Raw genomic sequence first — 25,597 nt, 5'->3', positions numbered from 1 at the left:
GGGAAACTTGTTAGACCTAAGTTATCTTTAGTTTATTTTTAGATTATTATATTAACTTAGTTAAGTTTTCCAAAAAAAAAAAAAACTTATTTTTATACAACTCAACAAAGTTATGACTTACAGTTGCCCTAACTAAATGGTAATGTATGGATATTTTTTTAAACTTATGTTCGGCCCTACTTTTGGCTACGGATACCTTTCATGTGCGTGTCCGACACGCTCTTGGCCGGTTTTTTAAATAATTCAATTTATAACTATAATACGGCAAGTTACTTGGCGACCCTCCTTGCGGGGTGAAAGAAGTGGCGGGGGCGAGGTAGCACGACATGCTACACACGTAGAAAAGTGTGCCCGGATTAATCTCGCGATCGCTTGTAACTATTTCTGACGGAAGTAAAATTTTATTCTATGAGTGTTCCCGTAAATGTCATATTTAGCTTAAAATTTATAGTTTGACAGCATTAAAATTTGGATGTTTACCTTCAGAATATCTACCAATTTGAATTTATTTATGTAGAAGTGTTTTATTTTATAAATCAATTTCCAAGTCACTTTAATGTTCACTCTCTGTTTGAACTTGTTCATCGTCGTCGTCATCCTCATCTTCATCATCGTTTTCATTAACTTCAATTATAAATCTAAGACAAAAACCAATTTATGTTTAATTTACAATAAATTATAAATAAACAATAACATACCTGTCCAATACATCGTCAAATACTTTATCAGATTTATAATATTCGTCTTAATTTTTTATGACATGGTCGTCACAATTTCTCCACTTTTTAGGCGAATAATTAGAGAAAAGCAACTCTAAGTCTTTTATCTCTTTATCTAAGTTAGAGTCAATCGACGTTCTTGCGAGCTCGCCTTTCACGTACCGCCACACAAGTTCAATAGGATTTAATTCATACATACGTAATTATTCGTACATAATTTTGGAATCTACAGTTATACAGAGTGTTACAAAAGTCGTATAGTAAGCCTCATAGTAAGTCGTATAGTAAGTCGTATAAGATTCATGCTCATGGGGTCATTCTAAACTACTTTTGTGCTACCGCTTTTTAAAATTCGAAACACCGACACATTTTTACATAAGTTAGTTCTTACACAAAGTACCTACATTTTATATTAATATCATAAAGTAAGGTAGGTAAATCAATATTAAACTTCGTTATTTTAACCGTGTTTTTATGAATACAAATCAAAAATACAAATAGGTAACTTAGAACCTAATTACATATTATATTTTTTTGCCAACTATGAATCTAAACACATAATTTCAATTATATAGGTAGGTAAAAGTAAGTGTAAGCATTCATTATTTCATATTACCATTTACTACCGCTTACACCAAGTTGCGCTCTCGGTTTCACGGCATTCCCCATAGAAAAGACATCAACGCGTAGCCATGCGTCTCCGTCGCAACAACATTAAACTAAGTACCTTGTAACGATTAATATTCAATCTGAAATATAATCTTACTCTGTTTTTACAGTAACATATTTATGTACCTAACAAACTAAAAAGTGTCATATTACCAAAACAGAATCGACTAACAATCCAGTTTAACCGACCAACAGTGTTTACACGATGCGGAAATGAACAATAAAAGAAACTTGCTCAATAATAGCAAAACTAACTTAAATTATTATCAAAATCTACCTGTGCATGCGGCGCGGGAGCATTTCTGAGAAAAGGTGGTGGGCGAGTGTATCGAACAATAAATAGTAGAATCGTTCGTCCGTTATCTCGGCATCATCATCACACGGAGCTTTCAAAGCTGCGGGGGCCAAGCGCGGGGCGGGGGCGCGGGGCGCGGGCGCGGGGGGCGGCGCGAGCCTCCGCCAGTGCCTTCCGGACCACGAGGCTGCCCGCATGCGCCGCGCGCCGCGACATACACACACTTAGCGACACCCTTCCTGACTGAAAAGTGACCTAGGACAGTGCCTAACGGATTAACCAGTGCAATAGTGTATTAAACTAAGTGTTGAATCTGTGTTTCCGTACCGTAGTACCATCCGCGAGCTCGTGTCACGTGTGTTTACGAGTAGATGTGACGGCGCTGGCGCAGGTCGCGCGCCCGTGAGATATTCGTGCTCCGCCATGTTGCATACCTGAGGAGAGCGGGACGGGGCGAGCGGGACGCATGATCGCGCGCGCTGCTCGGGCGGCGTGATGAGGAGCCGCGCGCTGCCGGCGCTGCTGGCCGCGCTGCTGGCGCTGGCCGCGGCCGAGGTCATGCAGTCGCGCGCCGTGGACACCGGCGTGGACCTGCGCGCGCCGGAGCGCCAGCCGGCCGGCGAGCCCGTCGGCCGCATCCCCACCAAGCCCGGCTTCACCTACCGCTTCAACGAGCCCCCCAAGGAGTTCGTCCTCGACCCCGTGTCGGGAGAGATCCGGACCAACGTCGTCCTGGACAGGGAGGCGGTGGAGCGCTACGCTTACGTGGTGTTGTCGAGCCAGCCGACGTATCCCATCGAGGTCCGCATCCGCGTGACGGATGTGAACGACAACTACCCCGAGTTCCCCGAGCCGAGCATCGCCGTGGCCTTCTCCGAGAGCGCGGCGCCCGGCACGCGCCTGCTGCTGGACGCGGCCACGGACCGGGACCTCGGCGACAACGGCATCACCAACGACTACCGCATCGTCGACGGAGACCACGAGGGCAAGTTCCGCCTCAACGTCACCGTCAACCCGAGCGGACAGACCTCCTACTTGCATCTGGAGACCACGGGCAAGCTGGATAGGGAAGCTAATGATTTTTATATCCTAAACATATCGGGTAGGGACGGAGGAAACCCTCCGAAGTACGGTTATCTTCAAGTGAACGTGACAATCCTCGATGTGAACGATAACCCACCGATATTCGATCAAAGTGACTTCTCTGTTTCGTTGAACGAAAGTGTGCCGCCCGGGACAACGGTATTGAAAGTGACGGCCACAGACAGTGATTTAGGGGAGAATAGTAAAATTACGTATGAGGTGACGGATACAGAGAAGCAGTTTGCAGTGGATCCTGAATCCGGTGTGATAACGACAACTAAAAAACTTAATTGTCCAAAATATTGCAGTAATGCGACTTGTAACATGACATGCGTGCTTACGGTTATCGCCCGGGACCACGGCGTGCCGCGACAAGACGCGAGGACATACGTCACAGTCAACCTGATAGACGCAAACGATCACGACCCTGTCATAACATTTATTTACGTTCCATCATCCGCCAGCTTCGCAACTGTTGATGAGAATGCTAAGAACGGGTCGCTTGTCGCTGCAATATCAGTGTCCGACTTAGACGCCGGGCTCAACGGTGTAACGAGCGTCAACATTGTGGCAGGCAACGAACTGAACCATTTTCGTTTAGACAACTCATCTAGTGTACACATAGTCCACGTCAACGGAGTGTTGGATCGGGAAGAGATAAGCAAATACAACTTGACGGTCGTTGCCACAGATAAGGGCGCGCCCCCTCGCACTTCGACAGCCTTCTTGATCATCCACGTGAATGACGTCAACGACCACGAGCCTGTGTTTGAGAAGTCTGAGTACTCCGCCGTTCTGAGTGAGCTGGCCCCCGCCGGCACGTATGTGGCCGGCATCACCGCTACCGACGAGGACACGGGAGTCAATGCTGAAATATTCTATGACTTCAGCGATGGTGACCAACTACAGTGGTTCTCTATAGACAATTTTACCGGGCTGGTGACCACAAGAATGCCTCTAGATAGAGAAATTCAAGGAACAGTCGAACTGAACGTCTCAGCTAGAGACGGCGGGCCAAACCCCAAATTTGCTTACACGCGTTTAAAAATTACCATTCTCGATGAAAACGATGAGGCACCGACATTCGCACAAACACAGATAAATGTTAGTATTCACGAGAACATAAAACCTATAAAAGAAATAGTGATATTGACCGCGTCAGATTACGATCAAGGAACTAATGGATCGGTTTCATACTATTTACAATCGAGTGTGGAAAGAAAGTATCCAAACACGTTCATATTAGATGCAGTTACAGGCCAATTGAGTACGGTTATTGAATTAGATCGAGAAAAGATACCGCTGTATGAAATTCACATACTCGCTAAAGACCAGGGCTTCCCGCCTCAGTCATCGACGGCCACTGTCTTCCTGAAGGTTCAAGACGTAAACGATAACGATCCTATGTTTTATCCACAAAGGTACATTGAGTCTGTGAGTGACGATCTACCCCCAGGAACTAGAATATTACAAGTAAAAGCTTTTGACTTGGACGAAGGGGAAAATGCAAGAATCATGTACAAGTTGGAAAGTGGCGGTGATGGCTACTTTGAAGTAGACTCATGGACAGGAAGTCTTATTTTAAAGAAAGATTTCGGTAAGTCTCCCAAACCCAGTTATACATTGACAATATCATGCAAAGATAAAGGAAACCGTAAGGCGTATGAAAATGCCGTTGTTGAAATCATTAAGGCCTCTTACCGCAAAAATCTGGAATTCGATTCATACAATGGCTATACGTTTAAAATTGTAGAAGACGAAGCGACTAACCGAGCTCAAACTGGCCGTTACGTTGGAAAAGTAAGTGTTAGAAATTCAGTTGCATCTTTATCCTATTACATATTTGAAGGTGACTACAAAAAAGTATTCAAAATAGATGAGAAAAGTGGTGTTATATCAACTAATTCAAACATTGACCGTGAAGAGAAGATGACTTACAATTTGAAAGTTATGGCTAAGAGTAATTTGGCATTTGGTTTCACCTATGTGAATATTTCTATCTTAGACGTGAATGATAATTACCCAACATTTATTGAAGACAAAGATGAGATCCATATACCTGAGAATATGGCTGTTGGTCAGGAAGTGTACTTCGCTAGGGCAAGTGACAGGGACTCAGGGGTGAACAGGACAATATCCTACTCACTTAGTGACAACCCTGACGACAGTTTCCGTATATCAGAGACCACAGGGGTCATTTACTTGAACAAGCCGGTGACGAGTGAGCCGGGTACTGTTATGTCGATCGAAGTGATCGCCACTGACAACGGCAGCCCGGCGCTCGCCACCAAGCATTCAATCATTGCGATTGTCGACGATGTCAATGACCACACGCCAGTGTTCGACCACACCTCGTACGAGACATCTCTGTTTGAGTCAACTCGAGTTAACACAAGGTTCTTCGCTATATCAGCCTCCGACGCCGATTTGGGACCAAACGGAAGGATATCTTATTACATCTCCGAGGGAAATACGGACGAGAAGTTCGGAATATTTCCGGACGGCTTCTTGTATGTGAAGAATCCCCTTGACAGGGAGGAGAAGGATTATTATTCGCTGACGATAGCGTGCACGGACGAGGGCCGGCCGCCGCGCGCGTCGCAGGTGCCCGTCGTGGTGCACGTGCTGGACGAGAACGACAACAGCCCGCAGTTCACCAACACCACCTTCATATTCAGCATTAAAGAGAACGAGCCAGCCGACACGTTTGTTGGAAAACTCACGGCCACAGACAAGGACATAGGGCGCAACGCCGAGCTCACGTACAGCCTGCCGGCCACGCAGAGCGACTTCAGGATCGACTCGAGAAACGGATTCATAAAGACTTTGAAGTCCTTCGACCGCGAGAGCTTGGTGAACACGACGGGGCAGGACTACATCACGCTGACCGTCACCGTGCACGACAACGGTCGCACGCGGCTCGCGGACTCCGTGCGAGTCACGGTGTACGTCACCGACGTCAACGACAACGTGCCCGTGTTCACCGGCACGCCCTACGCCGTGGAGGTGTCGGAGGGCGCGTCCGTCGGCGCCTCCATCATGCGCCTGCGCTCCTCCGACATCGACGAGGGACTCAACGGCGACGTCTACTACAAGCTCGTCGGCGGGGACGACATGGGACAGTTCGCTCTGGACGAGGCCACGGGACAACTGCTGATAAACAAGCGCCTAGACCGCGAGACGGTAGATCGCTATCGCCTGACCGTGGTCGCGCACGACGCCGGCCAGGCGACCCGCCTCACCGCCACCACCACCATAACGGTCGACGTACTGGACGAAAACGACAACGCACCGGTTTTCACTCAGTCCAAAATGGAAGTGTCCGTCCTAGAAACGGAGCCTGTGAATAAGAAGATAATGCAGTTCCACGCCACCGACGCCGACCTCGGAGTCAATAGAGAGCTGCAGTTCTCTATCACGTCGGGGAATAGAAAGGAATCGTTCTTCATTGATAGTTTAACCGGTGAGCTGTACCTACACAAGCACATCGACTACGAGGAGCTGACGTCGTACGTGCTGAACGTCACGGCGACGGACGGCGGCGCCCCGAGCCTCGCCTCCACCGTGGCCTTCACCGTCCACGTCGTCGACGCCAACGACAACGCGCCCGTGTTCACCAACACCGCCATAGTGCGACAAATACGCGAGGGAATCCCGACGCACACGCCCATCGTCACCGTCACTGCCGAGGACCCCGACTCGGGGCTCAACGGTAAAGTGTACTACTCCATCAAGCACCAGGAGCCTAATGACCGCAAGCGACATTTCGCCATCAACAACGTTACCGGCGTGATCCACACTTTATTGCCGATCGATAGAGAAAGCATCGATACATTCCGCATAACTGTAGTCGCGTTCGACGGAGCGGTGCCGCCCGCCCCGCGTTTATCCGCCGAGAAATTAGTCACAGTGATCGTCGAGGACATCAACGACAACGCTCCGATATTTGTATCGATGAACGCAGCGGTGATCCGCTCGGAGCGGCTCGGGCGCAGCGCGGGGCAGGGCCTGTTCATCATGAACGTGCAGGCGCGGGACCTGGACTCCGGGCCCAACGGCCTCGTCACGTACAAGCTGGTCCACGGAGACAGCGAGCTGTTTGACCTGCACCGCAGCTCGGGGGCGCTGTCGCTGCGCTACCCGCCGGCCAGCCCCGACGCGCGCTGGAACCTCGTCATCAAGGCCACCGACGAGGCGGTCCTTAGTGAGCAGCGCAGCACGGAGACCTACCTCACGGTGATCCTGGGCGGGCGCGAGCTGCGTGACGTCACGTGGACGAGCCCGGCCAGCGTGGCCGTTGCGGAGAACGAGCCGGCGGGCACGCCCGTGCTGAACCTCACCAACAACTACAAGTCGGGGCTGGAGTACTACATCGTGAACGTGACGAGCGCGGGGCGGCCCACGGAGCGGCTGTTCGACGTGGACGCGGCGCTCGGCATCCTGTCCACGGCGGCGCCGCTGGACCGCGACGCCGGCGCCGCGCGCTACGAGGTGCTGCTGTGCGCCGTGTCCACCGACGCGCCGCTACGCACCACCACCACCAAGGTCAGTACACAGGCATCCATGTATACACAGCACATTACTTTTATCGATTACAGATAACATTCCCGTCTTAGATTATGCAAAAAATCTTGTTCCATTATTGTTATCTCTGCGGGATTCATTTAGAGGCAATTCACACACCCCGCTATTTGCCGTAACTGCGCTATGAATACACTCAACGCTCATTAGATTTGTGCAAAAAAAAAATACGAGTCCGAAGATAGAGCGACGACGCCATTTGTAAAACCAACGCCAATTAAATCTCGGCCGCGGAGCCAAAATAAACAGAATATAATTCATTGAAAAGAAAGCTTGTTAGCGTAAGTCAGGGCCGGCCTAATCGGAACCTCTAAATTAACGATAAAGTCCGTTCCCGGACGATATCGCGTCGCGCCCGAAACCTCTGATTACAACCGAAGCATAAGTTTTGAATGTTATTTATGTTAGCTCATTAATCCGTTTATATTATTTATATTCGACTCTCCAGGCAGCGGTGAGGACTAAGGACCTCTAATAATTTAAAAGCCAGTTTGTTTTTGAGAGTTATGAAGGGTACACGCAGTATTTTTCATGTTTTGGGAGAATTTGACACTGTTTAAATATTCGGTTTGTTTTTTTATATGTGGTTTAAATATTGAATGTGCTTTACGTTATATTATAAGAGTTTGTAAATTTATAATCTTGTTTATCTTATTCTTTACAAGTTAAATGAGAATCCATTCGCATTCGATTGGTTTGACCGTTTAAGAGGCTTTACTTTAACACGCTTTTATCTCATATCTTCGGAAAGTTTCGGTAAAAGTTATAAAATTCGCGTTAAGAATAAAATGGTATGCTTAAATTTGAGACCTTTTTCGAGATACTCATCAAGTATTCCTCTTAATTATAGAGGCTAATCCACCGTATCACCTGTCTCCTTTATTGCACTGTAACTTCTGATTATACATTGGAGTATTTTGTTAGGGAAAATTAAGTAAAGTTGGCCTAACTTGGTGTCAAATGGCATTTAAGTACATACCAATAATTACTTTAATTTAAATGAAATTTCATCCGACACCGCTGACAGTACGTACGTTCTCATATTGAATTTATCTTACGTTACTAAAGTATGATGTTTATTTTTTAGATCACGTTCTCATATCGTTAATTACTTTATAGATACTTCATGGCGCATTAGCGCTATTAAACTATAAATAATCTATTGTTTCCATTATAATTGTGATCATCTTCTTTTACTTTTCTTTTACACCCAAGCGATAGGTTAGTGCGAATCGTGTCACAATAAGAACATTACTTTGTGATATTCTGAGTTAAACAGTAAATTTATTCTAATTTATAAGCTGAGTAATTTATTGTAAAGTTACATTCACATCGTATTTAGTAATAAGTAGTTTCGAAAGATCAACACTCACACTTTCAAACATCTATGCCTACATAATACTAAATTAGTAAGAGGATAATACCCGAAAAATATCAAAACTGATTTGGTCCAATCAATCGTTGGCTGGCTGCGGCGCGGCGCGGGGCGCGGGGTATCATCTGACAACGAAAGCGCATTAGCCCTGCCCTTGATTTATGCGAGAAACCCGTCGCCCTCTGTACTAATGAACCTAACAAGCAGACTCGCCAGTCAGTGTAAAAGTTGGCTGGGCTGGAGAATTCCGAAATTAGCCATAATTTTTATGCAGTTTTTAAAGGTATGTCTTTTATTATTAATTTGATAATGTGAGTGACGTAATAGCGATGGTAAAGAGCTAAAATGTTAAGCTTCCAATTAATATGTTGTAAATAGGATGATACTGATGAATTACTGAGTATAGTGTGTATATCACACACAAAACAAAAAAACTAAATATTTCCATTTCCGGGCTACAGACAGATATGCCCAATTTGTGTATCGAAGTACTAAGGTAACTCGCACTAGACATAACATTATGTATTTGAAACAAAACGGCAACGCTATAACTATATACTATATGTAGATATATCAGCTGTTCGACACCCATGTCACAGGTTCCTAGCTTGGGATCGGATGGCCGTGTGTGAGATGTACCTACATATTTATTTATTTATTTATAACAGACTGACAAAGCAACGTTTCAAATTTAGAATCGCAACTTTTTATCTCGAAATTTATGTGTGGCCAGTCCGCGCCGCAATAGCAGGGGGATATAGGCCTCGATTTATCTCAAAGTTGCCTTTCCTTAATGTGTCCTTTAGCGCAATTGATAAAAAACTTGGGTGGCTATTCTTCAGTGTTGTTCGTTTAAAAAAAGTCACTTAAGTTCGTTTCCAGAGTTTGATAAACGGTGACTTTGCCCCATGCCAACCGCCTTAGTCACCGCTTGTCGGTCGGTTTTCGTTGTGAATTCACATGCTTTACAGAGGTGCTTGTATGAAGAGATGTTAGTTTTGATATCTCTTCGGAGCGGTGGTAGCTCAGTCGGGTAAGCGCCCGCTTCTCACGCCAGAGATGCGGGTTCGAATCCCGGCGCTGACATGTACCAATGAATTCTTTTCTGAATTTAAGTACAATGTATACCATCGCTCTTACGGTGAAGGAAAACATCGTGAGGAAACCTGCATATCTAGATTTAGCACATCTAGATATGTGAACCCATCAACCCGCAGTGGACCAGCGTGGTGGGAAAATGGTCCAAGCTTAGGAAGGCAGTTTAGACCTTGGGGATATGCACAAAGGTTCCATTCGAGAGAGCCAGGTGCAGGTACTTACACCCCCACAGAGAATAGAATAGAATAGAATAGAATAGATATCTCTTCTTCTTAGCATCTTCACAAATTATCTCTTCTTCTCGGTTGTCGATAACAGACACTAAAGCTGGGCTGGGTTTTCCTGCACCCCATCCTGTTTTCATAAAGTCGGAGTTAGTTAAAAGATCAAGAGGATATTCTATTCTATTCTATTCTATTGATCTTTATTTTCTAGAGGGCGAAGTAGCTCTTTCAAATGGAACATTTGTATATTCCTACCGGCATTGCTCAACACAAGTTTTATACGATAAACATATGGAAAAGTTTTTCTAAAATCACATTAAAGTTTTATAGGATTTTTTAATTAAAAAAATAGTTTACAAAATTAACGAGCTATAAAACCTTAAGAGAGCTTTATTCACCGTTATTCAATTTCATCCGTTCATTTGTCTCAATCGATACAGTTTTTTTTTTAATATTTTTATAAAGAATTTTAGCATAACCTGCTAGCTCTGTTGACCCGATTTCTTGGATGATATTATGAAATTTGGGAAGAGTCGTTCGTATGATCGATTTGACATTTTATACAGCGATACTAATGCCATCTAGTGAACGCCGAGATGTTATGGGGGGTCACTCTATATGACGAAAAAAATAGTTTCGGAGGACTGCTGCGCGAGCGTCGACTCTATGTCGTTGTATTAAACGTGCTGACTGCAGGACATGTCTCGTGCCTTAGTTTTTCGTCAGTATAGATTAACCCTCCTGGTCAGATCACATTCCACATGGGTTTCCTCAGCCAGTGGATTCCAACATAATCTTTCTTGGACTAGCTGCAGGAGAAAGACATTATAAAAACACTAGCTGTTCCCGCGCGCTTCGCTTCGCCTTAAAAACTTTTTCCCGTGGGAATTCCGGGATAAAAAGTAGCCTATGTTCTTTTCCAGGGTCTAGACCGTATTTATACCAAATTTCATTCAAATCCGTTCAGTAGTTTTGGCGTGAAAGAGTAACAGACAGACAGACAGACACAGTTACTTTCGCATTTATAATATTAGTTAGGATTTAATGAATTATTTAATTGTGCACTGCTTATGCGAGATTTCGTGGAATTTCTTCGTTGGAAATTGTTGACGAGCTTTTACTAAGCTTTTTCTTTTATTTAATAAGAATCTATGATTTATACTATTTTATTTTTCGTCAATATCAATATTTAGTGGAGGGTATTTGATAGATGCTCGTCCATGACTGTACAAATGTACGATGTACATGGCACATACGCCTCCCCATCAAATCTCTGCAAAAATGTGAACTCGAAATAATATAAAAAAGTATTATAAAATCCTGAGAGTGCTTATTAGTATATGATGAGTTTACAAAAGAATTAATCTTAGAAATATAAATGAACATTAAAAGAAACGAAATAGATTCCCGAAAAACCCAAATATTATACGGCGTCTAAGAGCATTGACAAATTGTATGGAACGTAAAAATATCATGTTTCTAATCTCAGGCTTGTGATTAATTCCTTATAATTTATAGCTTCAATCCGGGGTATAGCGAAGCTACAGGTGAGTAACTTCGACACATTACAGTTATGAATGTTATGATAGAGCACTCACCTGTATTTGTTACTACAAAATAGGTCGGTAAGAGTATTTCGCGTTTTTTAAGTCGTATAATAGTTGGTGATTTTACGTTTTTTTAAGTATGGAAACATCTATAAGTCCCTTTATGCTTTTCCTTCACGTGGTAAGCATCGACATGGTATTAAAGACGTATCTATTTAACTGTGCCTTTCCTATATTTTCTATCCCAATACTTGTTTGGTATATTATTCTAATGAGAAATCGAATATATTTTGATAGTAGGCACAAATATAAGTAGGTAAGTTGGTAGTTAAGTTTGGTTTATTATTATTTTAAGACCGTTATGTTCATTGAATAGTTACTCACTACACGTATGTATACATACATGTTAGTTAAAGTTTTTAAATTAAGTAGTAGACACGTTGTTAGTCAATAACTTATAGTAAGGTAAGTTGATAGCAATTTAAATATATTTTATTAACAGAAGCGGTCGTAATTAACGGTAAGTCAGTAAACATTCATACGATGAATAAAAATATTTGACTTTGACTTTATCAATTTGTAAAAGTAAATCGTAATTTTTCAATACTTACGACATACGTATGTTGTTACTCTATGTTACGTTAATATATATATAGTTACGTATGTTGTTGTTATGTTTGTTGAGCATATTGTTACTCACATTACTTAAGAGCAAGGAACATAATACTCTCTACCGAGAGTGCTTAAGAGTCAACTACCATTATCGCTATGGATTTTATATCCACCTGTGTGTCCTGTAGTTGAAAATATTGATTATTCTGAGCTGTAATTTCAAAATATATTTCTGAAAAATAGCTGTGGTTTCGCCCGATAGCGTTCTACCGATTTTGATAATGTTTATTTTATTGAAATCACATTTCGAACATTTCTCTGTTAATTATTTTACATGCATATGCCAGCGCCGGGATTAGAACCCGTGACACACCCCATCTTTGGCGTGAGAAGCGGGCGCTTACCCGACTTAGCTTCCACCACTCTTAATTATTTTGTTAATATGTTATTGTTAGAGCCTATCACCACAACTTTATAGATAGAGAGGAAAGGTCGATCATGTTGTTTTATATTTTCTATCTCTATATCTAGACTTATCTGACCCTAGAACTTGAGAATCGAGGCCACACATGGAAATACACAAACATAAAGCTGACAAGACCTTTCACATACAAAATACGAGTACAATACAGTACAGGTATGTGGTCGGTATGTGTTTGAGTAAGCGATATACTTGTATCTTCCGTCGCACCGTTATGACATTGTGTCAGAAATGTGACAAATGTTCTGTCAGGCTGTTCTGTTCTTCTGACAGAGAGAAGTGACATCTTTAGGACTCGTTAGGTTCGCCTGTTGCTGGGAAATATGATATATTGGTATAAATTAAGATGCCGTATTGTTTTCATAAATTATGTATGATTCATTTTGCATTTAGGTTCCTACTTGTTTCTTTTTTCACAACACCTTTGGCTGGATGGAGGTAAAACGTGGATCTTCGAGAACAAGTTTGAGAAGACTAAGTTTATTTATAAAAATAAATTCATAGCATACTTTTGAGTATATTACTATAGTATTATAATTTTTCATAGCTTTACTAGGAGTTGTAGTACACAAGGTCGCGTGAAGTATTCATCTGCAAACTGAATGTGCTTAACAGCAAAGTATGTATTAGGCCTGAGAATTATAACAATTATCTATATATAAACACAATCATGCTTTAGATTCAGTAGCACGAAACGATCGTCTGATTTCTGAGCACAACAATCATAGATGGTGTCTTGGCTACAGCTTTCTTATCGATCACCCGACCAGCCTAATCAAACCCCCTCGCTTCCATACTTAGAAGTCAGACAACACAAGGAACGATCTGTCGTATGGACCTTCGGAGGTCTCGATATAGTGGCGAGGCATGCTTGTGTACACGTTACCACAACCGGTTTCGACCAGGTTTCCATGCATATTTATCTCTACCGCGACTCTAGCCCGTGACGTTATGACAATAAGTGTCAAATTGGATCGGCAAACACGCGTAGATATAATGTATGGTGTTAGGTGTGCATGTGTGTGTGTGTTAGGCCTTGTTCCCACTTAGGCATACTTTCTCATGTCTTCTTGTTAATGTCTAATTAGTTTCGAATTGTGCCAGTTCAATGAGGGTGCTCATTGACTTTTCACTGACTTGTTTTGCAACATTATTATGATAAGTATTTGTAATTTTATGTACAAAAATGTACAACTATATTTGATTGTAAGATGCGTTAGCAAAAAGGCACTAAACCAAAAAAAAAATATAAGCACATGCATTGAAAATCCGTAATTAATTTGACCAAGCATTTAATTAGTAATTCGGTTTAAACCTCACTGCAAACTGCAAACCCATATTATACTCCAAGATATAGACACTGGTCATTTACTTACACCTTACGAATGTTTAAGTCAGTAAAGTAAAGTCAGCCTTACCGCCGCACCTCCGCCGAAGCACTCCGTAATGTATGAAATAATATATGTTTACGTTCATAAAGAAGTATCAAGTTCATTTTGATTTGTGCGTCACCTCGCGACGCTAGCTATTAGCTGGGTCCTCTGTGCACTGTAAATTGTCCAAGTATTTATTTATAATGGTGTTTGCACTTAGCTTAACAAGTATTTTGAATTTAAATTCTTGAGTGAGGGTATTAAATTATCCTTCCTATTTTACAGGAGAGAACTACATGGAAGAATCTAAAAACCATGGAATATAAATCCTCTACATCCGAAAACTTATCATTAGAATCGAAATTGGTAAAAAAAAACTTGTTTTGTTTGCTTTGTATCAAAATATAAATGTTAGTTTTCATCAAATACTTACAGATTTGTCTTCTCTCTATTTTATCAGAAACCATAATGGTACAAATATGGCGTGATGTTCTGTTTAGTTAATAACTACCGCGTCCAAATTCATTACTCCTGTTGTTCACAGTTGTTAATGAATCGCCGCACTTGATCTTTGAAGTTTGAACGATTCGATTGTTGCGTGATAGTTACGTATTTACGTTTTTGAATATTATATATGTGTAGGCACATTATTGCTTTATTCACGCAAGTAGACTCTAATGGACGGGTCTACCTTTCGATAGAGATCAAAAGTTTGCATTTACGAGTATTATTAGAGATTAAATGGGGAAGAAAACCAAGTGCAGGGAAACCAACCCACCTTTGGCAGCAAAATACGCCCCCAATCAATATTTTGATCTAATATATTTTGTAGCCTTTGTATCTATACACATACTATTACTTAATTGAAAAAAAAACATGCATGAGCTATCACACAAACGAAATCAGTTTCAAACCACAGTGCACTTGAAATATAATCAGCGCTGGTAGTGGTGGTTGCATTCGGCAATACTGCACGCTATTAACCAAGCATTCAAATTCTGAGCGTTTACATGCGTTCAAAACCCATCATTAAAACACATTTAAGCGCAAACACTGCTCTGTGTGACTGAGCCGCCATCTTGCCACGTTCCCGCGCAAAATTGATTCACAGATTAAATCTAGCCCTTGAGCCATACAGAATAAATATTTTAATATGTCCAGAATCAGATAGCAATGTATATTATAGCGTTTTAATTCTGGCAACGCCCTCTTTAACGTTACTTTTTGCAATGATTTAACTCTCATTGTGAGGGTAGGGCGTGCTAAGAAGGTAAGCGTCATATAAATTTTGTTGCCGCCAAAATCGCGCCGCCATCTTTGTCGGCTGCGTTCGAAATGTAAGGTATGGATCGTGTAGGACGGGAATGTTGTACAATTTTAGTTTTATGTGGCCCTCTTAGGAAAATGGTTTCATTCCAGACATAGTTGTCAGTATTGATTTCTTCATCATCAAATTAAATAGGTTTAGCAATGATTACATTACAATTATGTTTCATTAAAACGCTCTTTCAATAACTAAATTAGGTGCACTTAGCTGACATATAATTAATATCAAAATTACAATTCAATTCCGATTCGTATAATATATCTTGATTAACACTTATTTCGGTCTCATTCTTGAGGTTTCCTTCGCACAATCCGCCTACTTAACAGATACTAAATCACAATTACAGGTTTCCTGTATAATGTTTTATATTTTGGGACGTGTTTGATGTGGTTTTAAATCTTACTACACTCTGATCATCAGCCGATGTGTAGGTGTATTTCAAATAACTGAAAAATACAATACTTTTTCTGCAAAAATCAAGCATTTTAATACGGCCTTGTTATGATGTAAACTTATTTCTGTACAAAATGTAAGTTTTAAAATTTAACACCACTATAACTTTATGCGATATTTACTGTGCCTAAAGCTGCATGGCAGCAGTAGCAGGTACTTGGAATTGATTTTTTTCAGTGCGCAGAATCGAACCCGGGACTAGTATTTCAATACAATGTCGGGCCGTCACCCGGTAGCCCTGGGTTACGAGCGTTCCTGTGGGCAGACTGCTCCCGACACGCCCGGTAGTTGGAGAATATCCATATTAAATCCTACCCACTTCTTACAAATTTATACGCTTACGATCAATGAAAAAGTTCCACCTACCATTGACGATTCATATTAGGTATATCACTTCATGTATTGTAAACAAAACAGAGTAAAAGCATAAAATGGTGAACTTATTGCCAAAAAGCATTTTCTTCCAGCCAGCTTCCTCAAAGCTTTTGATTGTGGATAAAATATAAGTATTTAATTAAAGGTACAATAATAATACTAATTAGCCTACCGTTGTTGCTCAATCTTAAGATACCTATTACATCGTTCGTTCGAAAAAATGAGTAAGCGATACCTACTACTCGTGCGAATTAACAGTCCACCTGACCAACAAGAACCAGGGGTCACGCCGGGTACGGCAAAGCAAGTTAAAATGACCTCTGGTTTTTGTCAGTCAGGTGCACAGTTAATTCGTACAGGACTGCGCCGGCGCAGGCAGACGCGGGCAATAATTAAACAGTGACTAGCGAGCTGCTTAGTCCGTTCATACGTCGCTCGCATACAGCCTGCTAATAACTATTCTTACAAGCATTTGTCGCTATAGGCTCAATAATGAACTTACACAGTGACCATTTAGCGTATCACAACGCTGAATGTCTACAATTGTGGTTAACGTGACATTCTTAGTTCTGAAACGACAGAAATAAACTCTCTCAAATCGCACATCGATTAAAACATTCGATTTGGGTTTTCATACAAACCGTAAAATAAAGGTGCAAGAACGCATCTGCACAGTTACAGTTGATGTGTCACTCTTGCGATGTACGAATTAAGAGTCGAAGGAATCCAAAGAATTAGGCTTAGTAGGTTCTCTACTGTATATTAGGCTTCAGATGAAGAGGTTGGACGTATAAGGCTGGATCCGCTTTCCAGCCATTAGCCATGCGACTCGGATTAGTAGCTATATGCATCGACGTGCAATTTTAAGCTATTTCGATTCGAAAGCCGATTATATCGAATCATTTCAAATCGTAGTTGCCTGTTGCCTATATAGACGATTGGTTTATTAGTGGTCTAGTGCTCAGTATAAATCTGACTTTCTACCTTTATACAGGTACAATATCAAATTTTACTGCGGTTTGTCAATTGAATATTGGTTATAAATTAGTTGTAAGCTTTTGGTTGCGTCAAAGATAATATATATAAACTATCACAGTCACACCTGAGAATGTTACAAGCAGAACTTATTCATGGAATAAAGAGATTTTATTGGCTGAATTGTTGTTGGTTAGGACATAAGATCATACTAATGTCTACTCAAGAATGTAATGATTTAATGATTTACTCAAGTAATAAATCATCAATAAATAATTATTTACTCAAGTAATAAATAGGGTCAAGGAATTCAATTGATATCACAAATTAACAAACAGCAACCTTAACTGTCCACCAACCCGCACTAGGCCAGCGTGGTGGACTTAACCCTGAAGGAGACCCGTGTCCCCGCAGTGCAGACGTGATGGGTTGTGATGATAATACCTAAAAGAGTAACGGTCCATACCAAACAGTTCCCATACTAAATAACCGAAATGCGAACAAGCTGCTACCAAGTCCGGAAGTCCACCCACGGCCCACGGCACACAACTAGTCTGTGTAAGTTATTGGGTGTCGAAGGTGGAATAGCCCAGCGCCGGAGATGTTAAATGCAAATGGTGGAAATTTGTTAAAGAATTCGGCGCCCACGCTCCTTCTGTTCGCGCCGTTACTGCGCGTGACACTCTGCCTTACATCCTATTAGGTATACTTAAAAATTACGAAAAATATTTTATAAGTAGTTGTTATACACATTGTGGTCCGAAGTTGCGAAGGATCGCGACCGTTGGACCAAACATAAGGAAGCCATTGCCCAGCAGTGGGACACAAAGGCTTTAAAAAAAGTTGTTTTACACTCACGGGCAATGAAAGTTCCAGTGAGAAAAGCATCAAGTAGTACTTTAGCGAAAAAGGCTAGCTTAATCACGCTGTCTGCAATATTGAAGTACATTTAAAATCTCACCAGAATATAACCAACTAAAAACAAATGTTTTAAAAACAAATTGGCGTTTTAGTGTCGGAATTTTGTAAGTGAAACTTTTTCTTTGCTCGTGAGTGTAATACTACTTTCTGCTCTTGAACCTCCTGCAGGTTGACTGGTTGAGAATGGTCTTAGCATTAAGTCCGCCTGATTGTACATATACTTTTGTAATATGTGCAATAAAAGTATAAATAAATAAAATATTAATTTTGTTTCAAGAGATAAGTACCAATATTAAATAATTAAGCTATAGGTTTTTTTAAAAATTAGGTATATTGCCTAGTTATATAAAATATAAGTCATGTTTCATTTACATGCGGTATCAATGATTCTAGCCACATATTCGGCTAAATAATTTTGCCATTTTAGAACATCACGATCCCCACATAATAAATAAAAATCTTATCTAAACTGTAACCTATTAATTATTGATAATAAATAGTAATGGGTCAAGATATAAGATACGCCTTAGTCATATCTTAAATAATGAAAGTATAATAGCATTATATGGGAGTTTAACTAGATCGTAATGTGTTTTAGCGTTTTATAAACCCACGGGCTTGACCAAAATTGATTCTTATCAGAAATGCTGTCACATTAGTCTTTGAATGAGCCATTCTCTTTCTATATAGCAGCAACTGCTTCCTACCTGACAGATATATAAAGTATTATTATGGACTCTGAAATCTGTTAAGTGACTATTATATTTCTAGTAAATTGTAGCCGTAACTTGCAATGCAGAACAGAAGATGAGGATATAATTTTTGTACTTTTGGTTGACTGCTCTAAAGGGAAAACCTACTGTTTGCAAACACAGATTGGATCCAGAAGCCAGTTTAACAACCATGGACGATGAACGTACGTTAGAGAGGCTCATAACATAAACATGTATACGACCATATGGAATAATTTCGACATCGATAAAAGTATTACTTACGATTTGGTATCATTACATTGAATCAAAACAGGCTTTGTCTAACTCCTGTCGGAATTTAGGGAAGCAAAGCGTCTAGCGGAGTCGGCGGCGGCGGCGGCGGCGGCGGCGGGTAACATTTTATCGTATAATTGCGGAGGTGCGAGCGCACGGCAGCTAAACGCCATTTTGTTATTAGTGATGTGCCCGCCGTGTCGATAAACTCGTTTTATTTTGTGTTGCGCAATTCCATGGAGGTACGTTGAGGGTGTAGTGGTAGATCTCTATAGTTATATTGTCATGATGGAAGTAATTTTGGACGTAAGTTCACTACAGAACAGACGCGCGCATTGAAAAATCATCATAATTTGAAGCTATGTAACATATTAGGCTGTAATTGCCCAACTGTAGGAAAAGGATCGAAATAAAAACAAATTCATACATTCAATAAGTACTAACCTCAAACATATTTTGCCAACAATCGATAAATCTAAACTCGCACTCAACTGGGCATCGACCTACATTGAAACAACACTAAATGGTAAGGAAACGGCGCTCAAAATATTTAATTTGGATCCCTCGCAACCCATAATTACATGGTATACAGTTATTTACGACATACAGGGTGTTAGTTAATCTGCCGACAATGACCACATTTGATCGGTCACTACCTTTGCCTTAATGAGGAACAGAGAAGGATGATACAATGACTCACTGGAGCAAAAAGTACAGCAATACCTGTCAAAGCTAGCAATTGTAATAAACTTTTTGTTTTAGCTTGTTAGTTTAGCCTTACTCGTTTTACTCGAGATCAAATGGTAAAGACTGTAATTTGCACTACGTAATTTATTCTGTGAAAGAACTGTTTGCAAATAAAGTTAATTCAATGTAATTTCTTTGAATCGTTTGAATACTAACAGTTATTAAATAATTGTTTAATAACTTAGCTCTGAGACACTCTATAATTTTGTTACTAGCTAGGCTGTAAATATGGCTATTCACCACATATATACGAATCTGAACTGAAGCTGGCATAATATTAAAATAAATAATCAAAAGTTTAAATCCAGACACCATTTATAAACCTTTTGATTTAGGGCCGCCCGCCGAACCACGGCCTCGTATTTTTCCTTCTAACTATAGGTCATAGACATCCGATGCCATCAATTTGAAATCGATATTTCTTTTAGTCATTTTCACTTGTTTTTCAATTAAATGAAAATAATAAAAACACTTAAACAGTTCCCGTGTATGTAGGTACTAATAAGCCTTTTCAAGCATCATAATTTAATCAAGACCTCTTAATATAGAACCTGTTCTTTATAAATTTGTTTATTTTGAATGCATGAAGTCTTTTGTGACCTTTCATAAAGCTTCTATAATAAAAGCTCCTGTATGAAAAGAAGTACGTCAATTGAAGTATATGAAATCACAATATGACTAAATCAAGTTGAAGTATGTCAGTGATTTTTGTAAGTAAAATAAACTTGAGCTTTTATAAAATCTTAATTTTAAGTTTGAAATAGGTACTTAATGCCAACTCACATAGGATAATTTTTTATGAAAAATATAAAAAAAAAATTGTGTGTGTATTTAAAAAAACTTGAAAATTAAAACCTACATATTTAGTTCCGTTCATCTGCCGTGCACCTACTGCAATTTTGGTAATGATATCATTAACGAAACTGATTATAAAAATAACAAACATCTCCATTATTCAGTTTGTACATCATAATAATGTTATTAAGTACCGTTTGCACAGCTACTTCTCTCTAACTAGAACAAATTGAGTCACGCCACAATTTTTTTTCTAGCTGTGAGATTAGCATTGGTTTGTGACCCTTACCTGGCGCAGGTAAAACTGGAACCTCTCTCTAAAACTCATTGGAATTCCTTTTAATTCTTTGTGCTTAGCTGGCTGGTTAGAAAAAAAACTTTTCGTTTATTGTCTGTGATTTGCTTTATGGTTCTTTTAGAACGTGTTAAGACGAGTTTGAAAAGCTTCGTAAAAGCAACGTACCTGCCTATTTTTGCGACGCATATTGGTAGGTATTTTGTTGTCCGCAATATTAAACCTGACGATCATGGATACTTTTGTATCTACAGGATTAAGGGAGACAGGGCTATGGATTTCAAAGGACGTTTTCTCAAGCTTTGCATTTGATTTAAGGATTTATAACAAGCTTTTTAAATTGTTGGGGTAACAAAAGTAGGAATTATTGACTAAAAGCTATTTATTCTAGTCTTACAATAGTTACACCACTTGCATGAACGTACAGAACACATCGCGGCGTTTAAATAAATCAAACGAGGCATTTTATGGGCCAACTCGATTTCAACTATAAATAATTACGAGAAAAACTCTTACCATACTAAATCCAAACAATTTATGTCCTGGACTCCTGAAATTATGAAGTTAATGTTAAAGTGGTGTGTCAGGTATATGGGAAATCCTATAAAGGTGAGGTGTACTATTATATACTATTATTGTGTACTATTATATTTTAGTATTTCATTTTAATTTAGGTATGACTGAATTTTTTTTATTATTGTTATTTTATTATTTTTTTCCCTGACATGTAATGAATATTATGAATAATAAATACAATCCTAACTAATATTATAAATGCGAAAGTAACTGTGTCTGTCTGTCTGTCTGTCTGTCTGTCTGTCTGTCTGTCTGTCTGTCTGTCTGTTACTCTTTCACGCCAAAACTACTGAACGGATTTGAATGAAATTTGGTATACATATGGTCTAGACCCTGGGAAAGAACATAGGCTACTTTTTATCCCGGAATTCCCACGGGAAAACTTTTTAAGGCAAAGCGAAGCGCGCGGGTACAGCTAGTACAATATAAAGGTGAAAGTTTGTGAGGATGTTTGTTACTCTTAACGGGAAAATAGTTATAAGCCATGCACCTTATATTCCAGGGTATCCCTTTGCCTTAATGCATATTTATCATTTTAAAAACAACACAATTATTATTTCCAGCACAAACAAAAAATATTTTTCTCCTTCTCTACGAAGATTTAAACCCGCACTTTAAATAGTAAACCATGCAAGCTGTTCCCGCGCGCTTCGCTTCGCCTTAAAAAGTTTTCCCGTGGGAATTCCGGGATAAAAAGTAGCCTATGTTCTTTTCCAGGGTCTATAACGTATGTATACCAAATTTCATTCAAATCCGTTCAGTAGTTTTGGCGTGAAAGAGTAACAGACAGACAGACAGACAGACAGACACAGTTACTTTCGCATTTATAATATTAGTTAGGAGTAGTTCTGGCTAGGCTGTAGTTCATATTAGTTAGGATGAGGAATTTCACTACTAAAAGTGCACTTAAAATTCAAGCAGTAACAGATCTCCGGAGCCATCTCCGGCAATTATCTGGCATGCATCAGGCATGAGGCAGGAGGCATGGTGAGGGATCGCCGCCATTTGTCGCCATTGCCGCGAGGCGCGAGGCAGGATGCGAGGCAAGGTGCAAGGGGGTCACTCTCCAAGAAGAAATACCAAGTTTCGGAGCGAACTCTATCTCGTTGTATTAAACGTGCCAATTTGACAACAGCTCTCGATCGTTCGTAAGAGAGAGTAACCTTCCAAGTTAGACCTTGCGACCGTCCACGTAGGTATACGGTACTACAGTTTAGGTTCAGGTAACTGTTTCTGTAATGGCGTAAGTTATATGAATTAGTCAGTTTGGTAACACAATTTCATTCTCAATAAGATACCATGAAGTTTGATGTTAAATTAATATTTTAGCAAATTTAGATCACTGATAATCGAATCATAATTTACATATGGTATAAGTATACGGTGGCCATGTTATACAATATAGCATATTTCTATAAGATCTACCACCATCTGCCTACTCCTAAAAGAAACACGGGAGAGTAATCGCAACAGCTTTAACAATCACACTTCCAATTAAACCATGCCTAGCTTTCTGTTATAAAGGTGTCAAACTTTTATCTTTTTTATTAATTGCGCGGGTAAAATATACAACTTTTCAGTCATCTTCTATCTGAACTATTAAATATACCATTCCAGACAATCACCATAAAACTAAGATTTACGCCGAGCATGCGAAGAAAAGTGCAGATGTATTATTGTTAGTATTAAAAACGACATTACAAGTTTGCCTCCCTCCCCACACACTGGTGTTGGGATCGTAAACACGAAATTCCTATATTTAACGATGCTTTGAGAGGTATTTTACGTATTTTTTTTAAATACTCCTTTGCGGGCGCTCTATTGTGCGTTGCGAGGATGTTTTATGTGCTTGCAAATAAACATGAAAGGTTATTGAAGTTACAAGCAAGTTCCATATTTCTTATGTACCTACATCCACAACGTATGAGATCGATATAGGTATCTTCTGCACTATTTGTAGTGTATTAGAACTATCTAACATAAACAAAGTAAATTAGTTTTGAGTACCTAAGTATACCACATATCTAGGCCGACAAAATAACTAAAGTTATTCGCCGAATCTAGGCATATATTATTATTTATGTAGACAAAACTTTATTTCACTGCTTCTCTCCCAGAATTCCTCCAAACCTTTTAAGGACTAGTAAAGCTAGCAAGGATAGTAACTATATACACACCTACCTGCAGCCGGTCCGTATCTTAGAAAATCGTGCACCAGAAAGAAATGGCCGCATTATCTATAGGTAGATCTGCATTGACAATGTAAGTTTCAATATTCATACCAGAGTCGCGACCCCGGCGCATTACCATAACTGTGTAGTTTCTAGTACTTCTGTAGTTCTGTTACTGGACTAGTTTCTGCTAATGCCAGCAATGGTTGCTATAAGTAGTCGATAAAAAGTTAAAATTTAGTATATTTTCATCGTAGTATAAAAATGCCTGTGCTTGTACCAATGTCTAATTAATTGCCCTGTGAGCTTCTAAGCGCGATATCGCGGGAGACACAATAGATTTTTATTGTGACTGATTTCACCGGATTCAACCGGTTAATAAAAACATGTATCAATGTTCCTGATATACATCCGGTCGACAAGCAGCGAATAAGGCTTATATGACTGGCTGGTGATAAACCCTAGTCGCGCTCTTTTTGTCATGGACACTTTAAAAAGAAGAATAATTTAATCCACAGCACATCCTAAGACTCCTTAAATCGTGGAGTTGGGAATGTAAAATAGCAGAATAGCCTCCCTCTGGCATTGCAGCTGTTAGACCGTTCCTATTGTCTAAGTTGCCGAATGACCGCACCGCAGTCACGATGACTTTGGACTGTAGACACGTGGATACTATAGTTGTGCTAGCTCCAGCGGCAGAGCCAGGCTGTGTCTGCCAAAGAACCGAAAACGTGCACGAAATTACCCTGCCCGAGTGACACATCACTCAGTAGTAAGCAAAGGGAATGACTCAGCACGTCCATAGGAAAAAAGGACACCATATATATACCCGCCGCACCCTAGGCAGCCCTCTGGTCAGTCAGATTAGCGACTGACCCTATTCTGACTGACTGACCAATTCTTACGCCACGGTGATAAAACCTATGGTATGGTATGGTATGGTACTAGAGTTTGTCATGGCAATAAACGCTTAAAAGAAAGAGTAATACAGGAAAATTTTGTAAGCGTTTCTTAACTGGTATTATCTAACCATTAGGGTATGTCTACTTTAGCTAATATTCTAAAATATGCATTTAACTTTTAATATGCTCAAGAGTTTACGGGTGGTCATAAACTAGGCTTCCGTAATTAACGCTATTTACATATTTCGCCCTCCGTCTAAACATACCTATGTCTATGGGAATTTAAGTGTTTGTTTGTGAATTTAAATACTTTTAGCTAAAGTAAATAATATTTTATTCTAATTGTTTCAGGTAAAAAAATCATTTATTAATTATGCGGAGCTGAAAGGTAAGTAGTACTTTTGCTGTAAATAAGTTCACTAGCAATTTGATTGGCAGGATTATTATAGAATAGAATAGAATAGAATAGATTATTATATCGGATTTTTTCCCTCACAATTCGTTGGAAAAATATATTTCGATTAAAATCAACTACAAATCAAATGCTTCGGCCAAAAGATTCGACATTTTATTCGTATACAACCGTCTGTCCTATTAATACAGCCATAGAGGAGATGTAAAATATGGCCGTATTTTCTGAATAAAAATGAGATTAAATGCAAAACTGAGCTATAAAAGTCGTCGAACCACTTGTTCGAATAGTTTTGCGACAGCCATTCTGGCCATTTTGAGATAATATTAAGTATTTGGGGGTCTTTGAACTGGCTCGGTAATAAAATATTACATTTTCTCACTAGTTCTATTATAGACTAAAGATTTTAAAATTCTGTGTGGCTTTTATACATAGATTTTATACTTAATACAAGGTTACCTCGGCGGCGGTTATTTTTTATTAGGAAGAATTTATTAAATATTCTGTGTACAGTCAATTCTTGATTAGAGAATCTGCTGCCACAACAATAATTCGTATTCGTTTTGTTTTAAATTTAAATGATCAAATCCACACATGTTACTCAA

General features: G+C 40.0%; 1 protein-coding gene across 1 annotated transcript; it reads left to right on the top strand.

Moving 5' to 3' along the window:
• Positions 1–1,837: 1,837 nt before the first annotated feature.
• On the top strand, positions 1,838–25,597 carry LOC125489300 (cadherin-related tumor suppressor-like). The gene is made up of 2 exons (XM_048624750.1): positions 1,838–7,311; positions 24,932–25,597. Exons 1-2 carry the CDS (start codon positions 2,179–2,181, stop codon positions 24,974–24,976), a joined length of 5,178 nt encoding a protein of 1,725 aa, XP_048480707.1. The 5' UTR covers positions 1,838–2,178; the 3' UTR covers positions 24,977–25,597.

The sequence above is a fragment of the Plutella xylostella genome, chromosome 12 (genome assembly GCF_932276165.1).
Source record: "Plutella xylostella chromosome 12, ilPluXylo3.1, whole genome shotgun sequence".
NCBI lineage: Eukaryota > Metazoa > Arthropoda > Insecta > Lepidoptera > Plutellidae > Plutella > Plutella xylostella.
Note: the sequence above shows the minus strand (reverse complement) of the source record. Positions and strands in the feature narration are given on the sequence as shown.

Bases quoted from the DNA above. Each gene is read 5' to 3' on its own strand.
- LOC125489300 (XM_048624750.1), top strand. From the start codon at position 2,179: ATGAGGAGCCGCGCGCTGCCGGCGCTGCTGGCCGCGCTGCTGGCGCTG. The intron at 7,312-24,931 runs GTCAGTACACAG...TAATTGTTTCAG, and splicing joins TACGCACCACCACCACCAAG to GTAAAAAAATCATTTATTAA.